Source organism: Pseudophryne corroboree, chromosome 12 (genome assembly GCF_028390025.1).
Source record: "Pseudophryne corroboree isolate aPseCor3 chromosome 12, aPseCor3.hap2, whole genome shotgun sequence".
Classification (NCBI taxonomy): Eukaryota; Metazoa; Chordata; class Amphibia; order Anura; family Myobatrachidae; genus Pseudophryne; species Pseudophryne corroboree.
This window is the reverse complement of record NC_086455.1, coordinates 177066376-177091146: the sequence shown is the minus strand read 5'-3', so window position 1 is coordinate 177091146 and position 24771 is coordinate 177066376. Positions and strand designations below refer to the sequence as shown.

The window sequence follows — 24771 nt, the reverse complement described above, 5'->3', positions numbered from 1 at the left end:
GTTTTTTCTTCGTTCTGGTGATCGTAATGTGATTGACAGGAAGGTGTGTTTCTGGGCGGAAACTGGCCGTTTTATGGGTGTGTGCGAAAAAATAAGAATTTACTTACCGATAATTCTATTTCTCATAGTCCGTAGTGGATGCTGGGGACTCCGTCAGGACCATGGGGAATAGCGGCTCCGCAGGAGACAGGGCACATCTAAAGAAAGCTTTTAGGATCACATGGTGTGTACTGGCTCCTCCCCCTATGACCCTCCTCCAAGCCTCAGTTAGGTACTGTGCCCGGACGAGCGTACACAATAAGGAAGGATCTTGAATCCCGGGTAAGACTCATACCAGCCACACCAATCACACCGTACAACTTGTGATCTGAACCCAGTTAACAGTATGATAACAAACGAAGTAGCCTCTGAAAAGATGGCTCACAACAATAATAATAACCCGATTTTTGTAACAATAACTATGTACAAGTATTGCAGACAATCCGCACTAGGGACGGGCGCCCAGCATCCACTACGGACTATGAGAAATAGAATTATCGGTAAGTAAATTCTTATTTTCTCTAACGTCCTAGTGGATGCTGGGGACTCCGTCAGGACCATGGGGATTATACCAAAGCTCCCAAACGGGCGGGAGAGTGCGGATGACTCTGCAGCACCGAATGAGAGAACTCCAGGTCCTCCTTAGCCAGAGTATCAAATTTGTAAAATTTTACAAACGTGTTCTCCCCTGACCACGTAGCTGCTCGGCAAAGTTGTAATGCCGAGACTCCTCGGGCAGCCGCCCAAGATGAGCCCACCTTCCTTGTGGAGTGGGCCTTTACAGATTTAGGCTGTGGCAGGCCTGCCACAGAATGTGCAAGTTGGATTGTGCTACAGATCCAACGCGCAATCGTCTGCTTAGACGCAGGAGCACCCATCTTGTTGGGTGCATACAATATAAACAACGAGTCAGATTTTCTGACTCCAGCTGTCCTTGAAATATATATTTTTAATGCTCTGACAACGTCCAGTAACTTGGAGTCCTCCAAGTCGCTAGTAGCCGCAGGCACCACAATAGGCTGGTTCAAGTGAAAAGCCGAAACCACCTTAGGGAGAAAATGAGGACGTGTCCGCAGTTCTGCCCTGTCCGAATGGAAAATCAGATATGGGCTTTTGTACGATAAAGCCGCCAACTCTGAAACTCTCCTGGCTGAAGCCAGGGCCAGTAGCATGATTACTTTCCATGTAAGATACTTCAAATCTACAGATTTGAGAGGCTCAAACCAATGAGATTTGAGAAAATCCAAAACTACGTTTAGATCCCACGGTGCCACTGGGGGCACAATCGGGGGCTGTATATGTAGTACACCCTTGACAAAAGTTTGTACTTCAGGCACTGAAGCCAATTCCTTCTGGAAGAAGATTGATAAGGCCGAAAATTGAACTTTAATAGACCCCAATTTGAGGCCCATAGACAATCCTGCCTGCAGGAAATGTAAGAATCGACCCAATTAAAATTCTTCCGTTGGGGCCTTCTTGGCTTCACACCACGCAACATATTTTCTCCAAATGCGGTGATAATGTTGTGCGGTCACTTCCTTCCTAGCCTTAATCAAGGTAGGAATAACTTCCTCTGGAATGCCCTTTTCTTTTAGAATCCGGCGTTCAACCGCCATGCCGTCAAACGCAGTCGCGGTAAGTCTTGGAACATACAAGGTCCCTGCTGAAGCAGATCCCTTCTTAGAGGTAAAGGCCACGGATCCTCCGTGAGCATCTCTTGAAGTTCCGGATACCAAGTTCTTCTTGGCCAATCCGGAGCCACTAGTATTGTTCTTACTCCCCTTTTCCGAATAATTCTCAGTACCTTTGGTATGAGAGGCAGAGGAGGAAACACATACACTGACTGGTACACCCATGGTGTTACCAGAGCGTCCACAGCTATTGCCTGAGGGTCTCTTGACCTGGCGCAATATCTGTCCAGTTTTTTGTTGAGGCGAGACGCCATCATATCCACCTTTGGTTTTTCCCAACGGTTCACAATCATGTGGAAAACTTCCGGATGAAGTCCCCACTCTCCCGGGTGAAGGTCGTGTCTGCTGAGGAAGTCTGCTTCCCAGTTGTCCACTCCCGGTATGAACACTGCTGACAGTGCTATGACATGATTTTCCGCCCAGCGAAGAATCCTTGCAGCTTCTGTCATTGCTCTTCTGCTTCTCGTGCCGCCTTGTCTGTTTACGTGGGCGACTGCCGTGATGTTGTCCGACTGGATCAACACCGGCTGACCCTGAAGCAGCGGTTTTGCCAAGCTTAGAGCATTGTATATCGCTCTTAGCTCCAGTATATTTATGTGAAGAGACGTCTCCAGGTCTGACCATACACCCTGGAAGTTTCTTCCCTGTGTGACTGCTCCCCAGCCCCGTAGGCTGGCATCCGTAGTCACCAGGACCCAGTCCTGTATGCCGAACCTGCGGCCCTCTAACAGATGGGCACTCTGCAACCACCACAGGAGAGACAACCTTGTTCTTGGTGACAGTGTTATCCGCTGATGCATGTGCAGATGCGATCCGGACCATTTGTCCAGCAGATCCCACTGAAATGTTCGTGCATGGAATCAGCCGAATGGAATTGCTTCGTAAGAAGCCACCATCTTTCCCAGGACTCTTGTGCATTGATGTACTGACACAGTTCCTGGTTTTAGGAGGTTCCTGACCAGTTCGGATAACTCCCTTGCTTTCTCCTCCGGGAGAAACACCTTTTTCTGAACCGTGTCCAGAATCATTCCCAGGAACAGCAGACGTGTTGTCGGGGTCAATTGAGATTTTGGAAGATTCAGAATCCACCCGTGTTGCTGAAGCACTACTTGGGTTAGTGCTACACCGACTTCCAGCTGTTCTCTGGACTTTGCCCTTATCAGGAGATCGTCCAAGTAAGGGATAATTAATACGCCTTTTCTTCGTAGAAGAACCATCATTTCGGTCATTACCTTGGTAAAGACCCGAGGGGCCGTGGACAAACCAAACGGCAGCGTTTGAAACTGATAATGACAGTCTTGTATCACGAACCTGAGATACCCTTGGTGTGAGGGGTAAATTGGGACATGCAGATAAGCATCTTTTATGTCCAGGGACACCATGAAGTCCCCTTCTTCCAGATTCGCTATCACTGCTCTGAGTGACTCCATCTTGAACTTGAATTTCTGTATGTACAGGTTCAAGGATTTCAGATTTAGAATAGGTCTTACCGAACCGTCCGGCTTCGGTACCACAAATAGTGTGGAATAATACCCCTTTCCCTGTTGTAGGAGGGGTACCTTGACTATCACCTGCTGAGAATACAGCTTGTGAATGGCTTCCAATACCGTCGTCCTTTCTGAGGGAGACGTTGGTAAAGCAGACTTTAGGAACCGGCGAGGGGGAGACCTTTCGAACTCCAACATGTAACCCTGAGATACTATCTGCAGGATCCACGGGTCCACCTGTGAGCGAGCCCACTGATTGCTGAAAATCTTTAGTCGACCCCCCACCGCCCCTGAGTCCGCTTGTAAAGCCCCAGCGTCATGCTGATGGCTTTGTAGAACCCGGGGCGGGCTTCTGGTCCTGGGCAGGGGCTGCTTGCTGCCCTCTCTTACCCTTTCCTCTGCCTCGCGGCAGATAAGACTGTCCTTTTGCTCGCTTGTTTTTATAGGAGCGAAAGGACTGCGGCTGAAAAGACGGTGTCTTTTTCTGTTGGGAGGGGGTCTCAGGTAAAAAAGTGGATTTGCCGGCAGTTGCCGTGGCCACCAGATCCGATAGACCGACCCCAAATAATTCCTCTCCTTTATATGGCAATACTTCCATATGCCTTTTGGAATCCGCATCACCTGACCACTGTCGCGTCCATAAACTTCTTCTGGCAGATATGGACATCGCACTTACTCTTGATGCTAGAGTACAAATATCCCTCTGAGCATCTCGCATATAAAGAAACGCATCCTTTAATTGCTCTAGAGTCAATAAAATACTGTCCCTATCCAGGGTATCAATATTTTCAGTCAGGGAATCCAACCACACTACCCCAGCACTGCACATCCAGGCTGAGGCTATTGCCGGTCGCAGTATAACACCAGTATGAGTGTATATACTTTTCAGGGTAGTTTCCAGCCTCCTATCCGCTGGATCCTTGAGGGCGGCCGTATCAGGAGACGGCAACGCCACTTGCTTTGATAAACGTGTGAGCGCCTTATCCACCCTAGGGGGTGTTTCCCAGCGCGTCCTAACCTCTGGTGGGAAAGGGTATAATGCCAATAACTTCTTAGAAATTAGCAGTTTTCTATCTGGGTTAACCCACGCTTCATCACACACGTCATTCAATTCCTCTGATTCTGGAAAAGCTACAGGTAGTTTTTTTACCCCCCACATAATACCCCTTTTTGAGGTACCAGCAGTATCAGAGATCTGCAAAGCCTCCTTCATTGCCGTGATCATATAACGTGTGGCCCTGTTGGAAAATACGTTTGTTTCTTCACCGTCGACACTAGATTCATCTGTGTCGGTACCCGTGTCGACTGACTGAAGTAAGGGACGTTTTACTGCCCCTGACGGTGTCTGAGACGCCTGAGCCGGTACTGACTGGTTTTCCGGCCGTCTCATTTAGTCTACTGACTTTTGTAATGTACTAACATTATCACGTAATTCCATAACTAAAGCCATCCATTCCGGTGTCGACTCCCTAGGGGGTGACATCACCATTACCGGCAATTGCTCTGCCTCCACACCAACATCGTCCTCATACATGTCGACACACACGTACCGACACACAGCAGCCACACGGGGAATGCTCTAATCGAAGACAGGACCCCCTTAGCCCTTTGGGGAGACAGAGGGAGAGTTTGCCAGCACACACCAAAAGCGCTATAAATGTATATAAACAACCCTAAAAGTTGTTGTTTTTGTTATAAGCGCTTTTAATATATAAATATCGCCAATTTATGCCCCCCTTCTCTTTGTTACCCTGTTTCTGTAGTGCAGTGCAGGGGAGAGTCCTGGGAGCCTTCCTCACAGCGGAGCTGAGCAGGAAAATGGCGCTGAGTGCTGAGGAGAATAAGCCCCGCCCCCTTTTCGGCGGGCTTTTCTCCCGGGTTTTGAGAAATCTGGCCTGGGTTAAATACATACATATAGCCTTAATGGCTATATGTGATGTATTCTTTGCCACTAAAGGTATTTAATATTGCTGCCCAGGGCGCCCCCAGCAGCGCCCTGCACCCTCCGTGACTGGTCAGTGAGAAGTGTGTAGCAACAATGGCGCACAGCTGCCGTGCTGTGCGCTACCTTCATGAAGACTGAAGAGTCTTCTGCCGCCTGTTTCCGGACCTCCGATCTTCAGCATCTGTAAGGGGGGTCGGCGGCGCGGCTCCGGGACGAACCCCAGGATGACCTGTGTTCCGACTCCCTCTGAAGCTATGTCCAGTAGCCTAAGACTCCAATCCATCCTGCACGCAGGTGAGTTGAAAATCTCTCCCCTAAGTCCCTCGATGCAGTGAGCCTGTTGCCAGCAGGACTCACTGAGATTTAAAACCTAAAAAAACTTTTTCTAAGCAGCTCTTTAGGAGAGCCACCTAGATTGCACCCTGCTCGGACGGGCACAAAAACCTAACTGAGGCTTGGAGGAGGGTCATAGGGGGAGGAGCCAGTACACACCATGTGATCCTAAAAGCTTTCTTTAGATGTGCCCTGTCTCCTGCGGAGCCGCTATTCCCCATGGTCCTGACGGAGTCCCCAGCATCCACTAGGACGTTCGAGAAAACGCTACCGTTTCTGGGAAAAACGCGGGAGTGGCTGGAGAAACGGAGGAGTGTCTGGGCGAACGCTGGGTGTGTTTGTGACGTCAAACCAGGAACGAAACTGACTGAACTGATCGCAGATGCCGAGTAAGTGTGGAGCTACTCAGAAACTGCTAAGAAGTGTCTATTTGCAATTTTGCTAATCTTTCGTTCGCAATTTTGATAAGCTAAGATTCACTCCCAGTAGGCGGCGGCTTAGCGTGTGCAAAGCTGCTAAAAGCAGCTTGCGAGCGAACAACTCGGAATGAGGGCCAGTATTCATGTTCAGGTGGCTTTAGTGTAGTAATGTAATGTAGTCCAGTGTTCAGGGGGATGTAATGTAGTAATGTGATGTAGTGCAGCATTCAGGGGGATGTTGTGTCGTAATGTGATGTAGTGCAGCATTCAGGGGGATGTTGTGTAGTAATGTGATGCAGTACAGCGTTCAGGGAGGATGGAGTGTAGTAATGTGATATAGTACAGCGTTTGAGGGGATGTAGTGTAGTAGTGTGATGAAGTGTAGCGTTCGGGGGGATGAAGTGTGGTAATGTGATGTAGTGCAGCATTCAGGGAGGATGGAGTGTAGTAATGTGATGTAGTGCAGCATTCAGGGAGGAGGGAGTGTAGTAATGTGATGTAGTGCAGCGTTCAGGGGGGATGGAGTGTAGTAGTGTGATGTACAGCGTTTGAGGGGATATAGTGTAGTAATGTGATGAAGTGTAGCGTTCGGGGGGATGTAGTGTGATGTAGTGCAGCGTTCAGGGTGGATGGAGTAGTAATGTGATGTAGTGCAGCGTTCAGGGGGGATGGAGTGTAGTATTGTGATGCATTGCAACGTTCAGGGGTGATGGAGCAGTAATGTGATGTAGTGCAGCATTTAGGGGGGATGGAATGTAGTAATGTGATGCAGTACGGCATTCGGGGGGATTTAGTGTAGTAATGCAGTGCAGCGTTCAGGGGGGATATAGTGTAGTAATGTGATGAAGTGTAGCGTTCGAGGGATGTAGTGTAGTAGTGTGATGTAGTGCAGCGTTCAGGGAGGATGGAGTAGTAATGTGATGTAGTGCAGCGTTCAGGGGGGATGGAGTGTAGTAATGTGATGCAGTGCTGCGTTCAGGGGGGATGGAGTAGTAATGTTATGTAGTGCAGCGTTCAGGGGGGATGGAATGTAGTAATGTAATGCAGTGCAGCGTTCAGGCGGTATGTAGTGTAGTAATGTGATGTAGTGCAGCATTCAGGGGGGATTTAGTGCAGTAATGTGATGTAGTGCAGCATTCAGGGGGAATGTAGTGTAGTAATGTGATGTAGTGCAGCGTTCAGGGGGATGTAGTGTAGTAATGTGATGTAGTGCAGCGTTCAGGGGGGACGTAGTGTAGTAATGTGATGTAGTGCAGCGTTCAGGGGGGATGTAGTGCCGTAATGTGATGTAGTGCAGCATTCAGGAGGATGTAGTGTAGTAATGTGATGTAGTGCAGCATTCAGGGGGAATGTAGTGTAGTAATATGATGTAGTGCAGCGTTCAGGGGGATGTAGTGTAGTAATGTGATGTGATGTAGTGCAGCATTCAGGGGGAAGTAGTGTAGTAATGTGATGTAGTGCAGCGTATTGGGGGATGTAGTGTAGTAATGTATTGTAGTGAAGCATTCAGGAGGATGTAGTGTAGTAATTTGATGTAGTGCAGCATTCAGGGGGGATGTAGTGTAGTAATGTGATGTAGTACAGTGTTCATCTTCAGGAGGCTTTAGTGTAGTAATGTGATGTAGTCCAGTGTTCTAATGTGATGTAGTGCAGTGTTCAGGGGGGATGGAGTGTAGTAATGTGATGCAGTGTAGCATTCAGGGGGGATGGAGTGTAGTAATGTGATGCAGTGCAGCGTTCAGGGGGGATGGAGTGTAGTAATGTGATGTAGTGCAGCGTTCAGGGTGGATGGAGTAGTAATGTGATGTAGTGCAACATTCAGGGGGGATGGAGTGTAGTAATGAGATGCAGTGCAGCGTTCAGGGGGATGGATTAGTAATGTGATGTAGTGCAGCATTCAGGGGGGATGGAATGTAGTAATGTGATGCAGTACAGCATTCGGGGGGTGGATTTAGTGTAGTAATGCAGTGCAGCGTTCAGGGGGATGTAGTGTAGTAATGTGATGTAGTGCAGCATTCAGGGGGGATGTAGTTGAGTAATGTGATGTAGTACAGTGGGGGTCATTCCGAGTTGTTCGCTCGTTATTTTTTTCTCGCAACAGAGCGATTAGTCGCTAATGCGCATGCGCAATGTCCGCAGTGCGACTGCGCCAAGTAAATTTGCTATGCAGTTAGGTATTTTACTCACGGCATTACGAGGTTTTTTCTTCGTTCTGGTGATCGTAATGTGATTGACAGGAAGGTGTGTTTCTGGGCGGAAACTGGCCGTTTTATGGGTGTGTGCGAAAAAACGCTACCGTTTCTGGGAAAAACGCGGGAGTGGCTGGAGAAACGGAGGAGTGTCTGTGCGAACACTGGGTGTGTTTGTGACGTCAAACCAGGAACGAAACTGACTGAACTGATCGCAGATGCCGAGTAAGTGTGGAGCTACTCAGAAACTGCTAAGAAGTGTCTATTTGCAATTTTGCTAATCTTTCGTTCGCAATTTTGATAAGCTAAGATTCACTCCCAGTAGGCGGCGGCTTAGCGTGTGCAAAGCTGCTAAAAGCAGCTTGCGAGCGAACAACTCAGAATGAGGGCCAGTATTCATGTTCAGGTGGCTTTAGTGTAGTAATGTAATATAGTCCAGTGTTCAGGGGGATGTTGTGTCGTAATGTGATGTAGTGCAGCGTTCAGGAGGATGTAATGTAGTAATGTGACGTAGTGCAGCGTTCAGGGAGGATGGAGTGTAGTAATGTGATGTAGTGCAGCATTCAGGGAGGATGGAGTGTAGTAATGTGATGTAGTGCAGCATTCAGGGAGGATGGAGTGTAGTAATGTGATGTAGTACAGCTTTCAGGAGGAATGTATGTGATGTAGTGCAGCATTCAGGGAGGATGGAGTGTAGTAATGTGATGTAGTGCAGCGTTCAGGGAGGATGGAGTGTAGTAATGTGATGCAGTGCAGCGTTCAGGGAGGATGGAGTGTAGTAATGTGATGTAGTGCAGCATTCAGGAGGATGTAGTGTAGTAATGTGATGTAGTGCAGCGTTCAGGGGGGTGTAGTTTAGTAATGTGATGTAGTGCAGCATTCAGGAGGATATAGTGTAGTAATGTGATGTAGTGCAGCATTCAGGGGGAATGTAGTGTAGTAATGTGATGTAGTGCAGCGTTCATGGGGGATCTAGTGTAGTAATGTGATGTAGTGCAGCATTCAGGGGGGGCGTAGTGTAGTAATGTGATGTAGTGCAGCATATTGGGGGATGTAGTGAAGTAATGTAATGTAGTGCAGCATTCAGGAGGATGTAGTGTATTAATTTGATGTAGTGCAGCATTGAGGGGGGATGTAGTGTAGTAATGTGATGTAGTGCAGTGTACAGGGGGGATGTAGTGTAGTAATGTGATGTAGTGCAGTGTTCGGGGGCATTTAGTGTAGTAATGTTATGCAGTGCAGCGTATTGGGGGGGATGTAGTGTAGTAATGTGATGTAGTGCAGTGTTCGGGGGCATTTAGTGTAGTAATGTTATGCAGTGCAGCGTATTGGGGGGGATGTAGTGTAGTAATGTGATGTAGTGCACTGTATTGAGGGGATATAGTGTAGTAATGTGATGTAGTGCAGCATTCAGGGGGGATGTAGTGCAGTAATGTGATGTAGTGCCGCGTTCAGGGGGGATGTAGTGTAGTAATGTGATGTAGTGCAGTGTACAGGGGGGATGTAGTGTAGCAATGTGATGTAGTGCAGTGTTCGGGGGCATTTAGTGTAGTAATGTTATGCAGTGCAGCGTATTGGGGGAGGGGGTTAGGGTAGTGACGCGTATAAGTCGAATATAGTGCAGTGATATAGGGGTATATGCAATTCACGGCGAATCGCGGCAATTTTTCGCCGTTTTTTAATTCGACTCAATTCGACAGGTGAATTCCGGCAGGTGGCTGCCGGAATTCACCATATTCAATGAAAATCGGATTCGACAGAACCGCGGGCGAAAATCGGCCGATTTGGCGGATTTTGCCGCGATTTTAAAAAACGGGAAAAAACTGGAAAAACCCGGAAAAAAAATGGCGTGAGGTCCCCCCTCCAAAGCATAACCAGCCTCGGGCTCTTCGAGCTGGTCCTGGTTCTAAAAATGCGGGGAAAAATTGGGCAGGGATCCCCCGTATTTTTAAAACCAGCACCGGGCTCTGCGCCTGGTGCTGGTGCCAAAAATACGGGGGACAAAAAGAGTAGGGGTCCCCCGTATTTTTAACACCAGCATCGGGCTCCACTAGCTGGACAGATAATGCCACAGCCGGGGGTCACTTTTATGCCGTGCCCTGCGGCCGTGGCATTAAATATCCAACTAGTCACCCCTGGCCGGGGTACCCTGGGGGAGTGGGGACCCCTACAATCAAGGGGTCCACCCCCCCCCAGCCACCCAAGGGCCAGGGGTGAAGCCCGAGGCTGTCCCCCCCCCATCCAATGGGCTGCGGATGGGGGGGCTGATAGCCTTTTGTGATAATGAAAAGAATATTGTTTTTTCCAGCAGTACTACAAGTCCCAGCAAGCCTCCCCCGCAAGCTGGTACTTGGAGAACCACAAGTACCAGCATGCGGGAGAAAAACGGGCCCGCTGGTACCTGTAGTACTACTGAAAAAAAAATACCCAAATAAAAACAGTACACAGACACCTTGATAGTAAAACTTTATTACACACTACCGACACACACATACTTACCTATGTTGACACGCCGACTGCCACGGTCTCCGACGATCCGAGGGTACCTGTGAAAAAATTATACTCACCTTCCAGCGTCCAGAGGTACATCCACGTCCAGATATAAATCCACGTACTTGTTAAAAAAACAAAACGAACACCCGCTCCATACCGGACTGAAAGGGGTCCCATGCTGACACATCAGACCCCTTTCTCCCGAATGCCGGGACATCACGTGACTCCTGTCACTGAAGTCCCTTCAGCCAATCAGGAAGCGCTACTTCCGTGGCGCTCACCTGATTGGCTGTGCGCTGTCTGAGCTGTGACAGCGCATCGCAAAGCCGCTCCATTAGTTTCAATGGTGGGAACTTTGCTGTCTGCGGTGGGGTTACCCGCGGTCAGCCGCTGACCGGCGGGTGACCTCACCGCTAGCCGCTAAGTTCCCACCATTGAATAAAATGGACGGGGCTGTGCGATGCGCTGTCTGAGTTCAGACAGCGCACAGCCAATCAGGTGAGCGCAACGAAGTTGCACTTCCTGATTGGCTTTAGAGACCTTTGTGTGACAGCTGTCACTGACAGGTCTCATTCGTGGAAAGGGGTCTCATGTGTCAGCATGGGACCCCTTTCAGTCCGGTGGTCGGGTATTTGCGATTTGTTATTTTGCCAAGTACGTGGATTTATCTCTGGACCCTGGCTGAGGTGAGTATATTGAACTTTTCTTTTCAGGTATCCGTGGATTCTACTTGGAGAAGAGGACCGATGTCGGCGTGTGAACATAGGTAAGTATGTGTGTGTCGGCAGTGTGTAATAAAGTTTTACTGTCACGGTGTGTGTGTCCTGTTTTTATTTGGGTATTTTTTTCCCAGTAGTACTACAGGTACCAGCGGGCCCGTTTTTCTCCCGCATGCTGGTACTTGTGGTTCTCCAAGTACCAGCTTGCGGGGGAGGCTTGCTGGGACTTGTAGTACTGCTGGAAAAAACAATATCTTTTCATGATCACAAAAGGCTATCAGCCCCCCCATCCGCAGCCCATTGGATGGGGGGGGACAGCCTCGGGCTTCACCCCTGGCCCTTGGGTGGCTGGGGGGGGGGGACCCCTTGATTGAAGGGGTCCCCACTCCCCCAGGGTACCCCGGCCAGGGGTGACTAGTTGGATATTTAATGCCACGGCCGCAGGGCACGGCATAAAAGTGACCCCCGGCTGTGGCATTATCTGTCCAGCTAGTGGAGCCCGATGCTGGTGTTAAAAATACGGGGGACCCCTACTCTTTTTGTCCCCCGTATTTTTGGCACCAGCACCAGGCGCAGAGCCCGGTGCTGGTTTTAAAAATACGGGGGATCCCCTGTCAATTTTTCCCCCGCATTTTTAGAACCAGGACCAGCTCGAAGAGCCCGAGGCTGGTTATGCTTTGGAGGGGGGACCCCACGCCATTTTTTTTTAGGATTTTACCGTTCCAGCAATTAAAAAATAAATTAAAAAAATAATATTTTAAAAAATATATAAATAATATTTGTGCCTCCAAAAAAAAAAAAAGTACCTAATCCCTTCTAATATAAATAGATATGCTATTCCTAAAAAAAAAAACACAAAAAAAAACATGTTTAAATTTTTTTTTATTGTTTTCACCCTCCAAAGTGTGGCGGATTGAAAATGACGAATTTGCTGTCTAAAAGCACTGCTGTCGAATTTCCAAACTTGAATTGAATATGCTTTGGTCGAATTGCAGCACTTGTATCATTGCAGAAAAGTCGAATTTGCAAAAATTCGAATTTCAAAAAGTCGAATTTTGAAAGTCCGTTTTTTGGTCGGATAGCACTGAATTGCATAGGCGAATTTTTTTTTTGGGCGAAAATGACCCGAAATTCGACAATTTCGGGAATTCGACCACAATTGCATATACCCCATAGTATGTAATGGTAAACACTGTGCTGTGGAGGGTAATGTCAGTGAGACACGGGGCATTTGAGGCACACAAGAGGGCATGTGGAGAAAATGTTGCTGGGAATTGAGCACAGCCATGGGCACTCATTGCATCAATGTACTAACCTTACTTGTCTTAAGTGGGGTTGGGGGAGAGTCATGTCGGTGGGGGGCCCAAAGCATATGTTTGCCACTGGGCCCACTACTCGCTAGTTCTGCCACTGCTAGGCGATGGGTGGCAGCCAGTCTCCCATGCCAGTCCTGGTGTGTAATGATGGACCATGGAAATGACAACAATAACCTTATGTAACTGTGGTCTGAGCTCTCGTTACTGGTTACTTGCACTTTATTTACTAAATGGCAGTGTCAGCACTACACCTAGTATAGATCTATCTATATCTATATATCTATATATATCTATATATATATATATATATAGTCACTATATCGTCCCAACAACGCCAGCGTCGGAATCCTGACATGGATGTAATGGTACTAGCAGAATTTTAACCATGTGGACCTATAATACCTGCATGGTTAAGATGCTTTATACAGCATAAGCACTGAGTCGGGATACTGGCGCCGACATAATTTCTGTCGACAGGAAGCCTTATAGAAAGTTTCATGTTCATGTATTTATATCCACACATACTAATTACATATATATTAATATAGAGAGTGACCCTTGAACTCTGCTTTATAATTATTTTAGGAGCTGTATAGAAAAGACTGTAATCTGGCCTCGCAGCTGCTGCAGTGCAGCAAGAGTTACTATAGAGCGCACAAACTATCAGAGGTAAGTTACACACAGTGCACCTACCCAGCAATACATATAAGGGCCACTGGTGTCCATGTAATGCTTAGTGTCTTTGTATGTACTAGGTGTGTGTGTATGTATGTATGTATGTGTGTATATATATATATATATATATATATATAGATAGATAGATATGTCATTCCATGTGACTCGCGTTACATTTCATGTTCATTTTTAGGAGTGTAATTGCATTTTAAAGCTATGACTATAACATGTGTGGTGGTTCTAGTTGATGCTTAGAAGGACTCTCTCAGTTACAGTTTGGTTATATACATGACTCATGTTACAATAGAATGGACATAGGAACTAAGGGGACTTGCTGTATATTCTATATGTAAACCTGCTTTCCTAATTATTTTCACAATATGATTGTTATACAGTACTATACACTTATAAGCCACAAACAAAAACTGAATGCTAACCAAACTATACTTAAAATCAATTTTGACTCGTGCTACAGACGGGGGTGTCTCGCGCTACAGACGGGGGTGTCTCGCGCTACAGGCGGGTGTGTCTCGCGCTACAGGCGGGTGTGTCTCGCGCTACAGACGGGGGTGTCTCGCGCTACAGGGGTGTCTCGCGCTACAGACGGGGGTGTCTCGCGCTACAGGCGGGGGTGTCTCGCGCTACAGGCGGGGGTGTCTCACGCTACAGACGGGGTTGTCTAGGGCTACAGACGGTGTGACTCGCGCTGCAGACGGATGCGACTCGCGTTGCAGACGGATGCGACTCGAGCTGCAGACGGATGCGATTCGCGTTACATTTCTGTCCCCAAAGGGCACTGAAAGATTGATGTTAAAATTTATTACAACGTGTAGTCACAAAATTTTGAACATTACTATTGACGTACTGCTTACCTTAAAAGTACTTTATGTGGCAGCAACTATAAAATTATTATTATTATAATTTCCAATATAAAATACATGAAAATTAACCATTTTTGCATCCACTTCAACAACTTCCATATATGCTGAAAATGTTTACACATGCAGGAAATTGATACGCAATAAATATATTGATTTTCAATTATCACACAATATACTAAAATCTTAGCGGTTAGGTGAAATTTTATTGTCATCTATAGTGTCCTGTATTTCATGAAATTACCTCTATCTATCTATCTATCTATCTATCTATCTATCTATCTATCTATCTATCTATCTATCTATCTATCTATCTATCTATCCATCTAGTGCTGTGCAAACATTTTAGGCAGGTGTGGAAAAAATGCAGCAAAATAAAAAATGCTTTAAAAAATAGAATTGTTAATAATTTATTTTATCAATTAACAAAATGCAAAGTGAATTAACAGAAGAGAAATGTAAATCAAATCAATATTTGGTGTGACCGCCTTTTGCCTTTAAAACAGCATCAATTCTTCTAGTTACACTTGCACATAGTTTTTGAAGTAACTCGGCAGGGAGATTGTTCCAAACATCTTGGAGAACTAACCACAAATCTTCTGTGGATGTAGGTTTGCTCAGATACTTCTCTCTCTTCATGTAATCCCAGACAGACTGGATGATGCAGAGATCAGGGCTCTGTGGGACCATATCATCACTTTCAGGACTCCTTGTTCTTCTTTATGCTGAAGATGTTTTTTTATTTAAAAAAAAGAACTATTTTATTAGTAAGATGAGAAACATTACAAAAAAGATCTATGAAGAGGTCCAATGGCAGTATCACACCATGTCACAGAAACAAGCAAACTAGTAAATCGCCCTCTGCACTAGGTAAACAATGAACAATCGTGAAGACAAATCAAATATGCAAGTTATAGTCTCATATAATTTTTCCTGTATTAAAAGAGAGTGAAATATTAAAGAGAAATAGAGGAAAGGATAAAAAAGACAAAAGAGATACAAGAGGGAAGAAAGTAAGTGGAGGGGAGGAGGGAGAACCCGACTGAATAAATCTATAGAAAAATAGCTGGACAGGCTATAAAGCTGAAGATAGTTCCTAATGACATTGGCTGCATGTTTGGGGTCCTGTCATGCGGCAGAATAAATTTGGAGCTAATCAGGCACCTGTGCAAGGTACTTCCCAGGGCGGCTTGCTCATTTTTTGACCGCCTTGAGAATTGTACTCATGTAAAATTTTGGCCTCTTCCTGACCCTGTGGTCTGAATGAATTAAGAGTCTACAAAGACTTTCTACCTCTGAGCAGATCTGAGAAGAAAGCGACTCTTGTCTAATTCAGGACTGAACAAAACCTCTCCTGTAAAACAGAAGAGCCGCTTGATGTATCTGCTTGCCAGGAGCGAAGCCAAAGGGTTCTATGTGTAGTGATTGCTGAAATCTGGACTTGAACCAGCTTTGCATCTATTGCAGCCTCTCCAAGATATACTGCTACTTCTCTAATATGCTTTACTGTGGAACGTAATTCTTCTCTGGACTGCCAAATCAAAGACCTTCTTCTAGATCAGCCCAACTTCCCAACACATTTAGCCTAGTGGAGCCAAGACAGGCCCCAATGAACCTACTGCCTAAACAAAATTATTTTATTGTGCCTTCATCTATCTTATCTGTGCTTTCTAACAAGGATGCACCAATAGGTATATCTATCACTTTAGCCAAGCTAACAATAGGTGCATTAGGGGTTGTTGGGTTTTTTTTATGGGTGGGGAGATACAAATCTTTCCATCTGGATGAATCCATGCTTTACTCACAAAATCATCCTACTGGGCATGAGTGTGGAGAATAAGCTGCCTTTGAGGGTCTTAGCCATATCATCTGTATCGCTAGCATCTTGAAGATGCAGCACCAGGTGCCTTAGCTCCTGAGAACAGGATCGTCTTTAGCAAATAAAGAGACCTTCTGATTTGAGTCAAATAGACCCTCAATCTATACAAAAGGGCCTCCAATATCTCCTGGCCGCACGCCACCAGACACCACAGCACATAGGAGATTAATCATCACTGTGTCCGCCATAATAACAACCTTTTAAAGGCGATAAAGGATATATATTTTTATTGAAAATATCATCATTAGTTTACAACGTATTGCCTCTTGGATATATGCCATTGTTATAAAGCACTCAGTGAATACCTATCTTCTTCTTTGTCTATTGCCTCGTTATAGTGCACTGGATGATTACCTGTCTTCTCATTTGTCTAGTGTATCTTGGAAATCTGTCTGTCCATATTCTCCTGTGTCTATTGTATCTTGGAGGTGTGTCTCTGCATACCATTGTTATAATGCACTGATTGACTTCCTGTCTTCTCCTTTGTCTGCAGCTGCCCACTGACTTCCAGGACAGAGTAAGTGAACACTTGGAAAAGCATGGGTGTAACCTAAGTGTGCCGCTTTCTAGCACCTCATATGCTGATAGCATTCCTACTTGTGTCATTGCAAAGGTGCTGGAGAAACCTGACCCCAGCAGCCTGTCATCACATCTATCAAGTGCTTCTATGAGAGACCTCAGTTACGAGCAAGGAGCTCGAGACTCTGAAGATAAACTCTGCCAGAGGCAGCAGTTCAAGCCTGAGATCTACTGCAGTGACACAGCACTCTACTGCCCAGACGAGAGGAGAAGAGACAGGAGGCAAAGCTTTGATGTGCAAGTCAAACAGGAGGTCTTCTTAAGATCTCAGAACTCTACCGACAGCACAGTAGAAGATGGGTTCCACTCCAGTTTCTCACATGAAGCCTTCAATGAATATGTAGCATCTTTACCCACGTCTAGTTCATATTCCAGCTTCAGTGCTACTTCAGAAGAGAAGGAGAACAACCAGGCCAATACTTTAACAGCCTCACAGCAGGCCATCTACATGGGAAACAGGGATGACCTATTTGAAAGGAAGTCTACCACAGGTTATGAGAATACACCAAGTCCTAGGTTTGTAAAATCTTTGTCTGTCCAACACATGGAGCGCAACCCTGAAAACACAGCCTCTCCTAACTTCACAAGGTCCTCTTCCTATGTAGAGGAACCTTTTCAGTTCTCCAGAATGCGTACACAGCAGGCACTAGACGCTCACAAGTCGCAAAGCGAGTGCAGGAGCTCTCACTTGTCAGAAGATGACCTGCCAACTCAGTGGAGGCAATTAAGCGTGGAGGATATTGGTGCATACTCCTTCAGCAATGATGGACGAATATCACAGTGTAGTTTCACTGAACAATACTTTGCATCTAGCCCAGTTAAACAATTGGAGAGCAGGATGAGCCCCTTATATGGCAGCTACAAACAGGACAGCTTTTCTGAAGGGGAGGAAGTTTGTCAAAGCAGAATGGGCGACTCCTGCTTCCTAAGAACAGACTCTGGTTTGAAAATTGACATCAGCGCTAGCTGCAAACAAGAAATGTTGTCTAACTTTAAGTCTAAGGAGGCAAGAGAACAAAAAAGTGAGCGGATGTCAGTTCAGATGGGAAATAAGAATGCAGACACAAATGTGGCAGCCAAGAGAGAATATGTTGACGTCAGTCCAAATAGCTCAGCAGAATCTCTCAGTCCAAGCCCTCTGGAGGCTTCAGATGTACTCCAGTCTTCCATTGACCAAGGACATACAAGCTTTCATGGGAAACCCCAGCAATTCCAAAGAACTGGGAGCATTGGGTTAACTAGGAAAGATAGTCTTACAAAAGCACAACTATATGGGACACTTCTGAATTAATGATCTTCCAATTTGCAATAAGCAAGATTACGGAGGGTGTACACGTTCACACAAAGGTAGTGATAATGCTGTGGGTTTCTTATGGTTCTGCTGTGCCAATATTAACATTTCTTTACAACAAGCAGATGTATATAACACTTTTGTGAAAAGCTTCCAATATAACATAAACTATTGTAAAGGCCTTGCATTGGCGAGAATGCCTTCATTACGTATTTGCACAAGGCTATTTGAAGAGAAAAAAATTTGTATCATTTTTTTAACAATGTACAGTGATATTTATAGGGTCAGGATAAGGGTCAACATATATTTTAACCAAAGTCTTAATCAGGACTTCTTGCTTAGCCATCAAATCCAAGACTACACAAGGAAAATTATTATAGTAATGTACTGTTATTGTTCTATAGCAGGAAAATAAGACAATTCAGGTTTCAGCTCTTCAATGTGAGTTCTGCCCAGTTTACAGGATCCTTTGCATGGTATCATTGATTTAGCCTTTGTTTTACCATACATCAGGGTGGGGCAATCTCTACTTCTCCAGTTGTTACTAATGTACTTGTAGTTCAACAGCTGGAGAACCATAGGCTGCTTACATATGCCTAAACTAGTACCCTATCTACCCCTATGCACTGGTTTTTTATTTTATTTTACATTATTATAAATCCAATGCTGCTTTAAACCAAAACCAATTTTTACTAGGATTATTCATTGGCAAGATCACATTCAGATAAAGTTGGGGCAAAGGCATTAGAGTAAGCAGATTGCAATTATTTACCGATTACAGTTTTGAATAGAAGTATAAACCCCATTAGTGAAACCATATTCCACAGGAAGTTATCTGCAAAGTGTTTACGTGTACCAGCGTGATTGGCCAGTACATGAATGGGTGTATGATGTCATAAGTCACTTGCCCAACTAATTTCCATTACTGTATATCCATAGTGCTGTACTACACCACGGCGCAGTAGCCTGCGATATGCAGAGGAACCGCCTTGGCTTCCTGTACGCACTACAGTCTACCTATAAAGGTTCTCTCTCCTCTTCTGTAGCTCATGACTGGCACTGAGCACAGTGTGCATTATGCAGAGGTTCTCCCTTTAGCGGTGTAAAATAAACAGGCCTTGTAGGAGATGCCTCGATTTGTAGTTCTAAACTATTTAATACAACCAACCACACACAGCCAACTGAGCGGCCAGTGGTTTACATAGGTGTCTTGTTATCAATGCAGACCCTAACGGCTCCTCATGTGCTACCTCAGAAGTAAGTGAGGGGCTCTCTGTTAATATGTTTTCTATAAGCTTGCATTTATATTGGTAATAACGCATGAACTGTCCTTAATAGTGTGGTATTTTGCATTACTCAATGAAAGCAACAAGTTGAAATATTGAATTTTTTTATGAGTACGTCTTTCTAAGAATTGGTTTGTAAGTGATTCTGGTCCTCATGACTCCACGTCTGCGAAGACGACTACTTCCTGCATTGTGCCCCCAACAGCTGGATGTCTCTGATACCGATAGTTGACAGATTCAGTGCAAGTTGGCGCCTCTGTTAAACCCTCTCTCAGGAATACGTTCTCCCTTTGGACATCGTCAATGACATTGTATAGAAGCGGGCAGGATCGGAAGTAACTTTGTAATTCTAAAGTTTCTGCCTTTTCAGGAGCCGTCCATATGAGTATCTTCTCTCCGCAGGAACACTGAGCACACAACATGGTCCTGCACAGGCATTGTTGTAGTATGGGTTCCCTGCCTAGTGGCCACTCCATGCAAGGCTGGATTCACAACAAATCAATCATTCTAGATTCCTCTCCATCCCAAACATCCCTAAATGTCTATTCTTCTAGTCTTTTCAATGTAAATGTTCATTTTCTGGGGAAATAAAAAAGCAGAAAAACAAAACATGAAGAATGCATTTTGAAATATTTTGTAATTTTCAGCAATGAAAACTCTTACATGAATAATGAGAATAAAACATGATGTTAGAAATTACTGTTTGGGGTCTTTGTGATGACACATGGGCTGGAGTTTCCATCTGCTTACAAGTAAAGAGGAAAGTCAATTGTTGGTGATTTGGGCCATTATACAGCCAGGATTGGGAGCACTGCTAGAGAACGTGTATGTGGGGCCGGGGTAAGTGACATGGTGACATTCCTATCCTCTGTGGTCCGTGTTGCCCTGGGATGAGGCACGCTCTGAATCCAATGCAGCACAGTAGGGGTATGTGCCCGTACGGCAGCGAGCGATCAACTCGGAATGACCCCCAATGTCATTTAAATTGCTATAAAAAATGCTGAGGGCTTATCACTGAAACACAGATCCCCTAATCACAAACCAGTACTTGTCAGGCACATCTGTGAGACGTGGGTGTCAGGGTGTGTGCTGCTGCCATACTTACCCCACGCCCCTCTTTACTCTCACCTTCAGACCATCTATGACAAAGGTCAGATGCGGCCGGTGAAGGTTCAGCCCTGTAAAGGCAACAGAAGCACTGATGGGTATATTTACTAAAGGGCAGGTTTATAGCTGCCAATCAAATTCTACTTATTTACCTAGTACCTTCTACAAGACAATAGCTAGAATCTGATTGGTTGCTATAGACAACATCACAATTTCTATAAGCCCACTGTAGTAACTATACCCCCTAGTGTCTGCAGGGGAAGGCACGCTCCCTGAGTCTGGGTGGGATCAGTGGATGGTCTTAGACTGATTGCCCCTATGTGCAAAAAATTGGGGTGCCGCCTGAAGGAAAATGCCCCAAAGGGGATAAGGGACACATAGCACAGATACAACACCACATATTGCTCTCATCTGTTTTACTTCTGTCCCCTTGCCGGTCAAATGGCCCCTGGTCTCGGTAAACACAGCAGGCCATACATCCGGCTGCAAAGCGCTCTTTCCCTATTGTGTGCCACAACAGCCAGGCAGTGCAACCACCTAAACAATCCCTGCAGCATAGTGCCGAACACTGCAATACACACGGCCTAGCACCGACTGAGCAATCTCTGCGCATAGTGCCGAACACTGCAATACACACAGCCTAGCACCTCCTAAACAATCCCTGCGGCATAGTGCCGAACACTGCAATACACACAGCCTAGCACCTCCTAAACAATCCCTGCGCATAGTGCCGAACACTGCAATACACACGGCCTAGCACCACCTAAAACAATCCCTGCGGCATAGTGCCAAATACTGCAATACACACAGCCTAGCACCGCCTAAACAATCCCTGCGGCATAGTGCCGAACACTGCAATACACACGGCCTAGCACCACCTAAACAATCCCTGCGCATAGTGCCGAACACTGCAATACACACAGCCTAGCACCACCTAAACAATCCCTGCGGCATAGTGCCGAACACTGCAATACACACGGCCTAGCACCTCCTAAAGAATCCCTGCGGCATAGTGCCGAACACTGCAATACACACAGCCTAGCACCTCCTAAACAATCCCTGCGCATAGTGCCGAACACTGCAATACACACAGCCTAGCACCTCCTAAACAATCCCTGCGCATAGTGCCGAACACTGCAATACACACAGCCTAGCACCGCCTAAACAATCCCTGCGGCATAGTGCCGAACACTGCAATACACACAGCCTAGCACCACCTAAACAATCCCTACGGCATAGTGCCGAACACTGCAATACACACGGCCTAGCACCACCTAAAACAATCCCTGCGGCATAGTGCCGAACACTGCAATACACACAGCCTAGCACCACCTAAACAATCCCTGCGCATAGTGCCGAACACTGCAATACACACAGCCTAGCACCACCTAAACAATCCCTGCGCATAGTGCCGAACACTGCAATACACACGGCCTAGCACCACCTAAAACAATCCCTGCGGCATAGTGCAAAATACTGCAATACACACAGCCTAGCACCGCCTAAACAATCCCTGCGGCATAGTGCCGAACACTGCAATACACACAGCCTAGCACCACCTAAACAATCCCTGCGGCATAGTGCCGAACACTGCAATACACACGGCCTAGCACCACCTAAAACAATCCCTGCGGCATAGTGCCGAACACTGCAATACACACAGCCTAGCACCACCTAAACAATCCCTGCGCATAGTGCCGAACACTGCAATACACACAGCCTAGCACCACCTAAACAATCCCTGCGCATAGTGCCGAACACTGCAATACACACGGCCTAGCACCACCTAAAACAATCCCTGCGGCATAGTGCCGAACACTGCAATACACACAGCCTAGCACCACCTAAACAATTCCTGCGGCATAGTGCCGAACACTGCAATACACACGGCCTAGCACCACCTAAACAATCCCTGCGGCATAGTGCCGAACACTGCAATAAACACGGCCTCGCACCGCCTAAACAATCCCTGCGCATAGTGCCGAACACTGCAATACACACGGCCTAGCACCACCTAAAACAATCCCTGCGCATAGTGCCGAATACTGCAATACACACAGCCTAGCACCACCTAAACAATCCCTGCGGCATAGTGCCAAACACTGTAATACACACGGCCTCGCACCGCCTAAACAATCCCTGCGGCATAGTGCCAAACACTGCAATACACACGGCCTAGCACCACCTAAACAATCCCTGCGGCATAGTGCCGAACACTGCAATACACACGGCCTAGCACCACCTAAACAATCCCTGCGGCATAGTGCCGAACACTGCAATAAACACGGCCTCGCACCGCCTAAACAATCCCTGCGCATAGTGCCGAACACTGCAATACACACGGCCTAGCACCACCTAAAACAATCCCTGCGGCATAGTGCCGAACACTGCAATACACACGGCCTAGCACCGACTGAGCAATCTCTGCGGCATAGTGCCGAACACTACAATACACACAGCCTAGCACCACCTAAAACAATCCCTGCGCATAGTGCCGAACACTGCAATACACACAGCCTAGCACCACCTAAAGAATCCCTGCGCATAGTGCCGAATACTGCAATACACACAGCCTAGCACCACCTAAACAATCCCTGCGCATAGTGCCGAACACTGCAATACACACAGCCTAGCACCACCTAAAGAATCCCTGCGCATAGTGCCGAATACTGCAATACACACAGCCTAGCACCACCTAAACAATCCCTGCGCATAGTGCAGAACACTGCAATACACACGGCCTAGCACCACCTAAACAATCCCTGCAGCATAGTGCCAAACACTGCAATACACACAGCCTAGCACCACCTAAACAATCCCTGCAGCATAGTGCCGAACACTGTAATACACACGGCCTAGCACCTCCTAAACAATCCCTGCACATAGTGCCGAACACTGCAATACACACAGCCTAGCACCACCTAAACAATCCCTGCGCATAGTGCCGAATACTGCAATACACACAGCCTAGCACCACCTAAACAATCCCTGCGCATAGTGCCGAACACTGTAATACACACGGCCTAGCACCTCCTAAACAATCCCTGCACATAGTGCCGAACACTGCAATACACACAGCCTAGCACCACCTAAACAATCCCTGCGCATAGTGCCGAATACTGCAATACACACAGCCTAGCACCTCCTAAACAATCCCTGCACATAGTGCCGAACACTGCAATACACACAGCCTAGCACCACCTAAACAATCCCTGCGCATAGTGCCGAATACTGCAAAACACACAGCCTAGCACCACCTAAACAATCCCTGCGCATAGTGCCGAATACTGCAATACACACAGCCTAGCACCGCCTAAAGAATCCCTGCGCATAGTGCCGAATACTGCAATACACACGGCCTAGCACCGCCTAAACTATCCCTGCGGCATAGTGCCGAACACTGCAATACATACGGCCTAGCACCACCTAAACAATCCCTGCGCATAGTGCCGAATACTGCAATACACACAGCCTAGCACCACCTAAACAATCCCTGCGCATAGTGCAGAACACTGCAATACACACGGCCTAGCACCAGCTAAACAATCCCTGCGCATAGTGCCAAACACTGCAATACACACGGCCTAGCACCGCCTAAAGAATCCCTGCGCATAGTGCCGAACACTGCAATACATACGGCCTAGCACCACCTAAACAATCCCTGCGGCATAGTGCCGAACACTGCAATACACACAGCCTAGCACCACCTAAACAATCCCTGCGGCATAGTGCCGAACACTGCAATACACACAGCCTAGCACCACCTAAACAATCCCTGCGCATAGTGCCGAATACTGCAATACACACAGCCTAGCACCACCTAAACAATCCCTGCGCATAGTGCAGAACACTGCAATACACACGGCCTAGCACCACCTAAACAATCCCTGCGCATAGTGCCAAACACTGCAATACACACGGCCTAGCACCGCCTAAAGAATCCCTGCGCATAGTGCCGAATACTGCAATACACACGGCCTAGCACCGCCTAAACAATCCCTGCGCATAGTGCAGAATACTGCAATACACACGGCCTAGCACCACCTAAACAATCCCTGCGCATAGTGCCAAACACTGCAATACACACGGCCTAGCACCGCCTAAAGAATCCCTGCGCATAGTGCCGAACACTGCAATACACACGGCCTAGCACCTCCTAAACAATCCCTGCAGCATAGTGCCGAACACTGCAATATACACGGCCTAGCACCACCTAAACAATCCCTGCAGCATAGTGCCGAACACTGCAATACACACAGCCTAGCACCACCTAAACAATCCCTGCGCATAGTGCCGAACACTGCAATACACACGGCCTAGCACCGACTAAACAATCCCTGCGGCATAGTGCCGAACACTGCAATACACACAGCCTAGCACCACCTAAACAATCCCTGCGCATAGTGCCGAACACTGCAATACACACAGCCTAGCACCTCCTAAAC

At 46.7% G+C, this 24771-nt stretch overlaps 2 protein-coding genes across 6 annotated transcripts in view; one reads left to right on the top strand and one right to left on the bottom strand.

Moving 5' to 3' along the window:
• The window catches only part of BEGAIN (brain enriched guanylate kinase associated), a 256003-nt gene extending 236088 nt beyond the window's left edge, over window positions 1-19915 (top strand). For 4 of the 5 annotated variants that reach the window (XM_063948638.1, XM_063948637.1, XM_063948636.1 and 1 more), the window contains 2 exons: window positions 13217-13300; window positions 16557-19915. In XM_063948638.1, coding sequence (XP_063804708.1) covers window positions 13217-13300; window positions 16557-17933 — 1461 coding nt within the window. In that variant the 3' untranslated portion in view covers window positions 17934-19915. The remainder of the gene's footprint in view (window positions 1-13216; window positions 13301-16556) is intronic. The other variant, XM_063948639.1, reaches the window with a different exon arrangement.
• Window positions 19722-24771, bottom strand: part of WDR25 (WD repeat domain 25) — a 249990-nt gene continuing 244940 nt past the window's right edge. Inside the window, exon 10 of the transcript XR_010190534.1 lies at window positions 19722-19798. The gene's annotated coding sequence lies outside the window, so the exon portion shown is untranslated. The remainder of the gene's footprint in view (window positions 19799-24771) is intronic.